Below are 13374 nucleotides of genomic sequence, written 5' to 3'. Positions count from 1 at the left end.
AATATTTATATTTTTATATATATTTGTGACACTCTATTACTAATAAATTAGACATTCATCCTTAAAAACTCTTTCAGTGCAATTAATTATGCTAATTTTAAAAACGTTAATAGAAAATGCTACTTAATAAAATTCAGAATCACTGCAGCAGAGTCGTTTTCCAGCCTGGACATATCACTGGCAGCTTTTCTTTAGCTTTCTGTTCATTAGCACAGCTTCTGATTACATATGAATGACTGGTCTGTAATAAGAACGGCGTGGGAGTGGATGAGCCTCTTGTGTGCGGTTATAAAAACCCAGGACAGTTCATGAAAGCAGAGCGCAGGGATGGGGGCTGCATCGGTCACGCCATCACAAGGAACCTATGTATGAGTTCCTTTTAGCAAAGCAAGCACTAGAACCTGAGATCAGAACAGGATTGTGGATTGTGGATTTCAATTGAAAAAAATATGGACATCTCAGTGGAATACCTCTGATCTAGATCTTTCAACGGCATCCCTCAATCAGAAGGTCACAAGTTCAAATCCCACCAATAAGCGGCCGCTGCTGGGTTCTCGTGCACATCTGCTGTAAATGTAAGTGGACAAAGTACTTGCTTTGGACTTTGGACTTCTGTTCCAAAAGACATTGTGAGTTGAAATCCCAGCACATGTCATACCAACCGCTAAACATCAACGGGACCCCAGTGAAGAGAGTGGACAGTTTCCGGTACCTAGGTATTCACATCACACAGGACCTGTCTTGGTCCTGTCACACCAACACCCTGGTGAAGAAGGCCCGGTAGCATCTGTACCATCTGAGACGCTTAAGGGACTTTAAACTCCCCTCTCAGGTGCTAAAGACTTTCTACACCTGCACCATTGAGAGCGTTCTGATGGGTAGCATCATCTTCTGGTTCGGGAACAGCACCATGCAGGACAGGCGAGCCCTCCAGAGGGTGGTGCGTTCAGCTGAACGTAACATCCACACCGAACTCCCTAACCTGCAGGACATCTACTGCACGCGGTGCCGGACCAGAGCCAGGAAGATTGTGAAGGACCTCAGCCATCCCAACAATGGACTCTTTTCTTTGTTGCGTTCGGGGAAACGCTTCCGCTCCCTGTAAGTGAACACAGAGAGAATAAAGAGGAGCTTAAACAAGGAGACACACAGGATCTAAAACACTGGCCCACTCTCTGCATCATCAGACCTTTTTTCCCTGCACACATCTCACTTTTCGTGCTATGACACTTTAGACACTGGACTTGCACAGCACAGTGCACTTTACATTTCATATTTTTATACCAACTATTCTGCACACGGCACTTTACACCTTACCATACCGCACACGGTCACTTATGGACACTTTACACCACACCATACCGCACACGTACAATTATGGACACTTTACACCACACCATACTGCACACGGACACTTATGGACAATTAAAAACCATGCTTGAATTGTTTACTGTTGTTTACTGTTTAACTGCTCACTGCCATAAGCATTTTTTTGTATATATATATATATATATATATATATATATATATATATATATATATATATATATATATATATATATATATATGTGTGTATGTATCTTTCTTCTTCTTCTTCTTTCGGCTGCTCCCATTAGGGGTCGCCACAGCGGATCATCCGTCTCCATACCACCCTGTCCTCTACATCTGCCTCTTTCACACCAACTACCTGCATGTCTTCCTCACCACATCCATGAACCTCCTCCTTGGCGTTCCTCTTTTCCTTCTACCTGGTGGCTCCATCCTCAGCATTCTTCTACCAATATAATTCATGTCCCTCCTCTGCACATGTCCAAACCATCTCAATCTCGCCTCCTCACCTTGTCACCAAAACATCCTACATGCGCTGTCCTCTAATAAACTCATTTCTAATCTTGTCCATCCTCATCACTCCCAACGAAAACCTTAACATCTTCAGCTCTGCTACCTCCAGCTCCATCTCCTGTCTTTTACTCAATGCCACTGTCTCTAATCCATACAACATCGCAGGTCTCACCACAGTCCTATAAACTTTCCCTTTCATTCTTGCAGATACCCTACTATCACAAATCACTCCTGTCACTCTTCTCCACCCACTCCACCCTGCCTGCACTCTTTTCTTTACTTCTAACACACTCTCCATTACTTTGCACTGTTGACCCCAGGTACCTGAACTCCTCCACCTTTTCCAGCTCTTCTCCCTGCAACCGCACCACTCCACTGCCCTCCCTCTCATTCACACACATGTACTCTGTCTTACTCCTACTGTCTTTCATTCCCCTTCTCTCCAACGCATATCTCCACCTCTCCAGGCTCTTCTCAACCTGCTCACTACTCTCACCACAAATCACAATATCATCCGCAAACATCATAGTCCAGGGAGACTCCTGTCTGACCTCGTCCGTCAACCTGTCCATCACCACTGCAAACAGGAAAGGGCTCAGGGCCGATCCTTGATGCAGTCCAACCTTCACCCTGAACCAGTCTGTCGAACCTACTGCACACTTCACTGCCGTCACATTGTCCTCATACATGTCCTGCACCACCCTCACATACTTCTCTGACACACCTGACTTCCTCATAAATACCACAACTCCTCTCTTGGCACCCTGTCCTACGCTTTCTCTAAATCCACAAATACACAATGCAATTCCTTCTGTCCTTCTCTATACTTCTCCATCAACATCCTCAAAGCAAATAAGGCATCTGTGGTGCTCTTCCTCGGCATGAAACCATACTGTTGCTCACAGATGGTCACCTCTTCTCTCAGCCTGGCTTCCACTACTCTTTCCCATAACTTCATGGTGTGACTGATCAACTTAATTCCCCTGTAGTTACTGCAAGACTGCACATCTCCTTTATGCTTAAAGATCGGTACCAGCACACTTCTTCTCCATTCCTCAGGCATCTTCTCACCTTCCAAAATCCTGTTAAACAATCTGGTCAAAACCCACTGCCATCTCTCCTAAACATCTCCACGCTTCTACCGGTTTGTCATCTGGTCCAACCGACTTTCCACTCTTCATCCTCTTAATCGCTGCTCTCACTTCCTCCTTACTAATCCTATCTACATCCTGCTTCACCAACTCCACATCATCCAACCTTCTCTCTCTGATTTTCCTCATTCATCAGCTGCTCAAAATACTCCTCCACCTTCTCAACACACTCTCCTCACTAGTCAACACATTTCCTCTCCATCCTTTACTGCTCTAACTTGCAGTACATCCTTCCCAGCTCGGTCCCTCTGACTGGCCAATCGGTATAAATCCTTTTCTCCTTCCTCAGTGTCCAACCTCTCATACAGCTCCTCATATGCCTTTTCCTTGGCTTTCGCCACATCCTCTTTACCTGCTGCCGCATCTCCTTGTACTCCTGCCTACTTTTCTCATCACTCTGTCTATCCCACTTCTGTTTTGCCAACCTCTTTCTCCTTATGCTCTCCTGCACTTCCTCATTCCACCACCACATCTCCTTGTCTTGCTTTCTATTTCCAGATGTCACACCAAGTACTTTTCTAGCTGCCTCCTCATCACTCCTGCAGTAGTTGCCCAATCATCCAACACCTCTTCAACACCACCGAGCCTCTGTCTGACCTCTTCCCTGAACCTTACACTACACTATTCCTCCTTAAGTTTCCACCATTTTATTCTTCTTTCAGTCCTCACTCTCCTCCTCTTCTTCACCTCCAAAACCATCCTACAGACCACCATCCGATGCTGTCTAGCTACACTGTCCCCTGCCAACACCTTACAGTCTCCAATCTCCTTCAGGTTGCATCTCCTGCATAGCACATAGTCCACCTGTGTGCACCTTCCTCCACTCTTATACATCACCCTATGATCCTCCTTCTTCTTAAAATAAGTGTTCACCACTGCCATTTCCATCCTTTTAGCAAAATCTACCACCATCTGCCCTTCCACATTCCTCTCCTTAAAACCATACCTACCCATCACCTCCTCATCACCTCTGTTCCCTTCACCTACATGCCCATTAAAGTCTGCCCCAATCACCAATCGTTCTTTCCTAGGTACACCATCTACCACTTCATCTAATTCACTCCAGAATCTTTCCTTCTCCTCCATCTCACAGCCAACTTGTGGAGCATAGGCACTGATGACATTTATCATCATCCCTTCAACTTCCACCTTCACGATCATCACCCTATCAGAAACTCTTCACCTCCACTACACTCTTACTGTACTCTTCCTTCAGAATCACCCCTACACCATTTCTCTTCCATCCACACCATGATAAAACAGTTTAAATCCACCTCCAATGTTCCTGGCCTTACTCCTTTCCACTTGGTCTCCTGAACACACAGCATATCTACCTTTCTCTCCATCATATCAGCTACCTCTCTCTCTTTACCCGTCATAGTACCAACATTTAAAGTACCAACCCGAACTTCTACTCTCCTCCACTTCTCCTTTCCCTGCCGTCTCTGTAGAGGTCTTCCTCCTCTCCTTCTCCTCCTTCGCCAACAGTAGCCCAATTTCCACCGGTACCCTGTCAGCTAACGATACCTGTGGCGGTCGTTGTTAACCCGGCCTCGACCGATCCGGTATGAAATTCTCATTTGTGATCCGTGATATTTGATTTGGCACATGTTTTACGCTGGATGGCCTTCCTAACGCAACCCTCCCCATTTACCCGGGCTTGGGACCGGCACTAAGAGTGCACTGGCTTGTGCATCCATAATGGCTGGGTTATGGCTGGGTTATATATATATATATATATATATATATATATATATATATATATATATATATATATATATATATGTGTGTGTGTGTGTGTGTGTGTGTGTATGTATGTGTATATATATATATATATATATATATATATATATATATATATATATATATGTATCTTTATATATCCTTATTTTTCTATAGTTTTTATACTTTATTTATCTGCCTTCTTTTTCTTTGTTTTATATTTTTCACCACATTTTATTCCCTCATGCCGGACAGTCATAAAAGAATTTCACTGCATGTCGTACCCTGTATGGATGTGTATGTGACAAATAAAATTTGATTTGATTTGAGTTCTCTTGATCATGTCTTCATATGTTTTCTTCTTCCACTTTGGTATGCAGATGACCCCCCAACTCCTGCTCTCCATGATGGCATCAGAGACCCAAGCTGTTGCCCAAAACTCATTACAGATGGCATCTCATCACAGGAATCCCGAATCCCAGAAGAACACAGATACTATATATTTCTGAAGAATAAATTCTGTCCTTGAAATTTTGCATACAGAAAACGTGCAAAACCTCAGTAAAGGCTGCGTGTAGGACGATTGGGTTCATGTTTCTGAAAGAAGAGTGAAATCCACATTTTATTTACCAATGCAAGCCTGTTTAAACAGTATGTAAATGTCACGTTCGGTTTGGATGCTTCTAAAGATTAAACAGAAATAATTCAGGGAACATTTTGTGCGCAGAAAAGCAAAAAAAAAAAAAAAACAACAAAAAATCTCATTAGCATCACAATAGTCAACTATGAATACGCCCTCTGCCCCTAATGCCTGCCTACATTCAAACAGAGCTGGGCTTTTGCTGTAATTAATGTAGCACATTCAAATTAGCATGCTCACACTCGCACACACACATTGGCACAAGCGTTTGCTCGCACCCAGGCGCATCTTAGACGCATTACAGACATGCAACAAATTCATTTTTAGACCATCCATTCAAGCTTCTGTCCATCAGGAATGGGCCAAAGGAGAGCAAGCAGGAAACGTACAACCAGCTGAATACGGAAAAATAAGTTTTCTTGCTCGGGAAGTAAGTATCCTTGATTTGTCCTAGAATTTGGGAGGTTTGGGATTATTGTTGTATAATTTAGTTATCATTATTATTATACATTTTAATAGTAACATTTTTGTTATGTTTTAATTTAGTTTTTTTTATAAGATTTAAAATGAAAGAATGCTCAGGTTCATAACTGTGTAGAGAGGAGAGAGTGTTAAGCTTTGGTGATATTATTACTTTTTCAGGGATGTTATTGACCTCATGCATTATAAGATATACCTTTATTCGTCCCACAGTGGGGGAATTTCTCAATTATATACCAAACATTACTTTTACATCGAAAATCATCCTATTTTTTTTTTTTATTAGGAACAATTTCAAAATGGTGCAAAACCATTGCAAATATTTGTTACTTCGGTTATTTCAGTGCTCTTGATTTCTATTACTGTTTAAATATTGCATTCATGTGAATTAGTTGCTCGAAGTTTCGAAGTGTTTTATTCAAGAACAATTCTATATTCTTAATTATTAAAGATCAAATCAACAGATGTTTTTTAGGATTACAGTTGTGGTAGAACAAGTGATTTCTGGTTCTCTCTGTTTCTCACTGGTCTCTCTTTTATGCTCTTTCTTGCAAATAAAAATTAAAAAAAACTACTTTTTCCCCTCTGATTTTAAAGTTTAGACCCAATCTGAAAAAGGCCTACAAAGTGCTTTTTATTTATTTAGTAGTTTATTTAGTGGAGGAGTAGAAGTATGTATATATATATATATATATATATATATATATATATAATACTCCTATATATATACTCCTATATATATATACATACTTCTACTCCTCCAGGACTAGAAGCTGGACTCATTTTCCCTAAATAACAATCGCTATGAAACAATCACTTAAGCTCTCTGTGAGGATTACAGACAATTTATTTTGCTATCCATTGGGAAATGTTTACCACGAGAAGGGATTTAAATAAATAAAAAGCACTTTGTAGGCCTTTTTCAGATTGGGTCTAAACTTTAAAATCAGAGGGGAAAAAGTAGTATCATGATTATGATTTAACTGTGCACTCTAAACGAACATCTATTTACATCTTTTCCTTGGAGGGATTTAATTGGGAAAGATATGGGAAAGGACCACACACACACACACACACACACACACACACACACACACACACACACACTTCCGCTTCGCAATATGTCCACACAGGCTGTTGTTAATGAGCAGCCACTTGTGTGTGCTCAGATGAAATGAGGGTTCTTGTCAGTAGGGCTTGTGTTTGTACAGAACTGATGGGATATTAAGCAGAACAAGATTTTTTAATTTTTTTTTATTGCAGTAATATACTTATATAATCCCAAACCAAAACCGAATCCTTCTCGGAGTTTCAATCTCTCAAGCGTGTATTAAAAGCAGATGAGAATATGCGCTAGGACACTTTGAAGAACACATTGAGAAACACCTGACTTTTCCCAAACATATGAGATTCTTCTACAAACTGTTGCCACAAACTTAAAGGCACACAATTTCATAATGTCTTGATGAAAGTGAACACCAACTGCAAACCAGACCTCCTCAGCTCACTTCACCTCCATCAGTACCTGGATGTACTAACAACCTTATGGCTCAACAAATCTCCACAAATTTAAGTGGAACATCTAAGGAATGAGGATGCACAATGAGAAGAAAGCAAGGCAGAAAAAAACAGTAGGTTGTTCAGAACAATGTCAAGTTCCTCAAACCAGAACCCTTAACAAAGAGCTTAAGGTGATAGATTGATAAAACATCGAGTCAGCAAAAGAAACTTTTCATGGAGTCTCCACCATGCAAATGAAAGAATATGGTGGGAACATCTTGGTTCATGATACCACAGCACACCTTCATTGGTCTTGTTAAGTCCAAGCCTTGATAGGTCACTGTTTTTGGTGGTACAAGTAGAACCTATACAATATTAGGCAGGTGGTTTAATTATCATGGCTGAATTTATTCTAAAGATCCATGATGATGTTCTGTATATAATCATCCTGGACTCGTTTTTTTTTTCCCAGTGGTCTTCATTAAATTTCAATTCTTACTGAACTAGAACGATTCCAAACACCTCCTCGTTCCATTCTTCCCTCCCACCTAATTTTATTTTCTGCCAGACCTAGAACTTCCCAGATGCTGTTGAGCCTCGCGGAGTTGTCTGAATTCCATGAAGATTTGAATTTGCAAAAATAAACACGAAGTAGTCGATGGTGAAATGGCATTAGCAGTCATTGGCTGTCTTGTGGAACCTTTAGGGATGAGAACAAATCAACTTAATAAACTGATTTTAAAAAACTTGTTTTCTTATTTTTCTATTTATTAAATGAAACTAGGCTGATAAATCTGCCTGAAATAGCTTCTACTCAGTGATAAAGGCTTTGGGATTGTGCTTTGGATCAGAAAGCAATGAGTTCAAATACCAACACTATCAAGAACATGGTATTTGACCCTGAATAAGGGCATATGGAAAATTGCCATAAATGTAAACTAGATTTTTTAAAGTTTTTTCTTTTACAATTGACCTCCTGGTCCAGCAAGTTTCATTTCCAGATAGCCTAATAATTTTCATAATGCGAATAAAATTTACTTTGAAAACAAAATTATTTATCGAAACCATTTGAGCCAATACTGAGTAGTTCATCTCTCAGCTCTTCTAGTCCGAGTTGTTCGTTCTTTTATCACGTGACTCCCCTAGACTCTATGATTAAAGGATTAAAGGAACAAAATGATTGAAATGACTCCAAAAAGATTTGTACTGTATATTGTGATGAAAGAGATTTCAAGAACCAAGTCGCTAAAATGATCCGATCTTCTCATCACTACTGTTATGTGATGGGGCAACTGGTGGTCACAAAGAAGTAGAGGTGCTTTATACTTGTCACAGCTACATTACAGCACAGTGAAATTCTTTCTTCCTATATCCCAGTGATGTTAGAAAGCTGTGGTCAGACATGATACAGTACCCCACAAGAGGCCCAACAGTGGCAACTTGACTATAGTGAGACTTTAACCCCCAACATTTAAATTACATTTACATTTGGCAGATGCCCTTATCCAGAGCGACTTACATTTTATCTCATTTATACAACTGAACAGCTATGGGGTTAAGGGCCTTGCTCAGGGGCCTAGGATTTGCAGTTCGGGGTTTGGAGCTGAAGGTCATGAGTTCCCCAGAGGTTATCCCAGTGGTTATCCCAGAGCCTTAACCACTAAGCAACCAATTCCCCAAAACAGTACCTAGTCATACAAGGGTGGATTTATCATCAGGATATTCCCAGTCAAATAGCATGTATAATCAGTGAAATAAAAAAGAAAAATGTGAAAAAAAAAAGTTTTAAACTGTAGTGTGATTTTTAATCAAACAAGATCATCAAGGAGACATGATGCGAAAGAAAAAACGTAATAAATAAACAAAAAACCATGCAGAAACTTGTCTGTCATATAAAACCTACATTTTTGCACTACTTTCAAGTTTCTGATGTACATTTCTTTAGATATATTTTGCCGCAGACCTGGCAACCCTGTTCATGAGTAACTAAACCTCAGTTTTGTTCATTCTCACTGATGTAATTTTTTTTGTTCACATTCTGTTATCACTCATTTACTGGGACAAATTGAGTCAGAGATAATGTTACACTTGATCATTTCCCCTTTGGAATAATCCAGATGTTTTCACTTTGCAGAAACTCCACTCAGTCCTCGAAAGTGCTTAAATTAAGGGTGGTGTTTTTTCTGTTGTTTTTGGCTCACCTCAGGCATGAAAGGCATTGCGTTGCAAGAATGCCAGAGTGTCTGAGTGACATGTATTTGGTTGTTTTGTGCCTGCCATAATCAGATGTTGCACAGATCGCTCATTTTTTGGACGCTTGTGTCACCCTGTGTAAGCCTCCAAATGTCTGCCTTCTTTCATGGAATAGATTATCGCCAAGATTAGTAGCAAGGCAATCACAAGTGGCATGCTCTAAAATGAACTAGCCAAACTAGAAGAAACAACATTCCGCAAGCATGGTCAAAGGGGAAACACTCAACAAGTATTAGTGACTTTGTGATGAGGCTATAATCTCAATCATAATGATGCTAACTAATGCTTATGTGTATTATTTTTCATTTCTCTAGAATTTACCATGGCAAACAGCTCAGCGTGGACGGACCTCAGTAACAAGTCATTCATTGGTTATTTGGAATGTGCCAAAGCAAGGAGCCTGAGTCTCCGGGTAGCTCTGTACAGCTTCATAATGGTTGGAATTTTTTGCACAGTGGTTGGAAACGTTCTCGTGGTGCTAGCTATTGCTTATTTTAAACAGCTCCAGTCACACACAAACTCTTTTGTAATGTCGTTAGCAGTTGCTGACTTCCTGGTAGGTTTGGTGGTCATGCCTTACAGCATGATACGAACTGTGGAAGGTTGCTGGAACTTTGGCAAAATGTTCTGCCAGCTACATTCCAGTCTGGACGTTATGCTGTGCACGGCTTCTATCTTTCACCTGAGTTGTATAGCATTTGACAGATACTACGCCGTCTGTAACCCGCTTGTCTATTCCTTCAAGATGTCCCGTAGTCGCGTGGCTCTGCTAATTGTCATCTGCTGGGCTGTTCCTCTGCTCATCTCATTTGGACCCATCCTCCTTGGACTACATGAGCTTGGACTAGATGTACCCTTGCCTGAGAACGTGTGCGTCCTCCTGGTAAACCGCGTCTATGCCATCATAGCTTCGCTTGTGGCATTTTATCTTCCAATGGCTACAATGCTATTTGCTTACTGGAAGATTTACAAAGCTGCCAAACGACAAGCGATGCAAATCAGTGCTTTGGAATCTCAGATGGCGGCTGGTATGGGCAAGAGTTCCAGCAAGAAACTGAAGCACCGCAACTACTTAAGGAGGGAAAAGAAGGCAGCAAAAACCCTTGGTATCATCATGGGTGTCTTCATCCTCTTCTGGTTGCCATTCTTCACTGTGAACATTGTGGATCCTTTCATTGAATACCAAACAACAAGTGTGATATGGGACATTTTCCTCTGGTTGGGTTACATCAACTCCTCTTTGAATCCTTTCCTCTATGGTTTCTTCAACAGGTCCTTCCGTAGAGCTTTTCTAATGATCATGGGCTGCAGGATATGTCTTCCTGGATCAGCCCCAAGCATGGACCTTTCTCATTCTAAGAAGGATACGAATGAGCACACTGAGAAATAATGGGGACCTCCAATTCTGTGCACGTGTTATTTGTGTTATTTGACACCAGTGGAAGCTTAATGATCCTGGGATTTCAGAACATCATCACTGTGAGACATCTCTAGAGATCAAATATATAAGGATTTGTTTTGATTGACCACTCTAGGTCACTTGCATAAGTTGAAGTGGTCTCGAAGCTAATGTGAGGCGCATTGGGTGGCAAAGGCCTGATGGCTTAGATTGTTTTAATTTTTGCTTTCCTTTTGATCAAAGTCTTGTTTTGTGAATTGCTGAATGCAAATCAAGACTTTAATAGTATATGAACAAACATTTTTAGACACCTGAGCACAAAATAGGTAAGTGCTTTCTGAACACCCCAATGTATCCCATTAGCCCCATAATAAACACACCACTCTTCTGGGAAGAAGTTCCACTAGATTTTAGGAAGTGAATTTTGAGATTTGGGATTATTTAGCCATAAGGGCATTAGTAACGTAAAGTACTTTTGTAAGTTAAGGAAGCCTGGGGTGCCGTTCCAATTCCTCCCAAAGGTGTTCAGATTGGGTCAATAGCATAAACTATAGTATAGGGAATATTAAATTTTACCACATCCAAAGAATTCAAGAATTCACCATACAACTGTGTGACTCCACGTTTCTGTTTGGGAATCAGTGGCTGGTAATGTCAGGTGTCCCAATACTTTTGTCCATATAGTGTACCTTGTTATCAATTCCAGCAGCTTTACTCTTTACAACTGGAGTTGCTCAGAAAGTTATCCAACATATATAGTATGTGCACGTACATTGCAGGATCTTCTTGATATGAAATGTCAAAAGTACCTCAGTAGAATGTAGACAAGCATAAACAGTGCAGTATAACAGCTAATAGCATACTGGCATCATGAAGGTGAAGGAGAACTGAAATATTTCTAAATGTTTTTTTGTTTACTTTTCAACCAATTAATTGTATTATTGAAGTGTATGCGGTTAGACGTATTCGCACCGAACCATTAGAGTACAGGGTTTTCAGTTCGATCTGAGTTCCCTCAGGAATGTATCGTGTTGGACTGCGAGTTTCTTTAGACTCCACCACACACTTTGAACGTAGTGGGGGTTTTTGGATTATTAAACTTAAACATATACACAACAATGCCAGGGGTATAAAAACTCTAGGTTTGCGCAGTGTCTATTTACTCCATAGCGGAAATATGAATTGTTGTAAGTCACTGCCACTTCCTGCCATCACCAAGGTTTTTACGACAATCTCAGCTTTAATAATTTCTCTTAAAAGGACAAAATCCTGACACCGGCATTTCGAGGTATTGAATGAATGAAGGATGGAAGGAATGCACTTAAACACATCTGTTTCAGCCAAATGGGGTCTAACAAATGTAACCTATTTATTGTTATTTTTCTATTTATTTAATTTGAATCAATTAATTTAATTGATTAAATCAATTTAATCAATTAGATTAAAAAGTGTCCTGCATTCATTTGATTTATACTACTTATCCAAGCAGGCATTTTATTCCAAATTGTTTTTGAAAAAATGTAAACTGTTGATCTTAATGTAAAATGTTAATAATAAACTGCATTAATAATAAACAGCAATTTTATGTTTTGAATTGTTTCCCCTGAATGTAGCGAAATCGAATGGAACCGTTAGTTTTTATTTATATATACAGTATATTCCATGCACCGCCCAATCGCATTGTTCAATACACGACACGATGACAGAATTTATAATGTGCTGAGTAAATAAATAAATATATTCATGTGGAATGACATGAAATAAATAATTAGCAATTTATTTCCAGATAAACCAGCTGAGCCTGACTCTGTGTCTCGTACGAGTCAGCTGCATTGCGCATTGCAATTAAATCGTCTCGCATATCTGTCTGCTGTCATTGCCTGATTCTGAATAAGTGTCAGTGTCACATGTAGGCCTGAGGGGGAAAAATACTGCTCCTGGGGAATAAAACAAAAACCATAGTGGTACAAAAATAGAAAATGGGGATGCGTTTGGGTTTGCATGATGTAATTAGTTCTGGAGCTGATGCCGGGAATCTACCCTGAAAGAGAGAAAGATGGAGAGGGTGAGGGAGAAAGAGAGATGGTAACTTCTGTGTAGAAGGTTCAAATGTTTTTTTCGCAGCTATTGGAAGTGCAAAGTTCTCACCCTCATCCTATTACAGGATGCCATGTTTTCCAGCTGAAAAACATATGCACAACAGGAAGTCTTTGTGATGACTTGAACCATCCGGCATGCCGGCCCTCTTCTCTTAGCATGAGTTTATTCACAGAACTCTGAGTTGGGGGTGGACATTAGGTGATGACATCTTGCTTAACTTCGAGGAACAGTTTACACCATTTGGTCACTCGTCAGCGTTTTCTGATGGATTCCCTCCCAGGTCATGG

At 40.3% G+C, this 13374-nt stretch overlaps 1 protein-coding gene across 1 annotated transcript; it reads left to right on the top strand.

Moving 5' to 3' along the window:
• Window positions 1-5602: 5602 nt before the first annotated feature.
• Window positions 5603-12350, top strand: LOC124381508 (5-hydroxytryptamine receptor 4). The gene is made up of 2 exons (XM_046843220.1): window positions 5603-5785; window positions 9903-12350. The coding sequence occupies exon 2, from the start codon at window positions 9911-9913 to the stop codon at window positions 10976-10978; it is 1068 nt and encodes a 355-aa protein (XP_046699176.1). The 5' UTR covers window positions 5603-5785; window positions 9903-9910; the 3' UTR covers window positions 10979-12350.
• Window positions 12351-13374: the final 1024 nt, after the last annotated feature.

The sequence above is a fragment of the Silurus meridionalis genome, chromosome 28 (genome assembly GCF_014805685.1).
Source record: "Silurus meridionalis isolate SWU-2019-XX chromosome 28, ASM1480568v1, whole genome shotgun sequence".
NCBI classification, from domain to species: domain Eukaryota; kingdom Metazoa; phylum Chordata; class Actinopteri; order Siluriformes; family Siluridae; genus Silurus; species Silurus meridionalis.
Note: the sequence above shows the minus strand (reverse complement) of the source record. Positions and strands in the feature narration are given on the sequence as shown.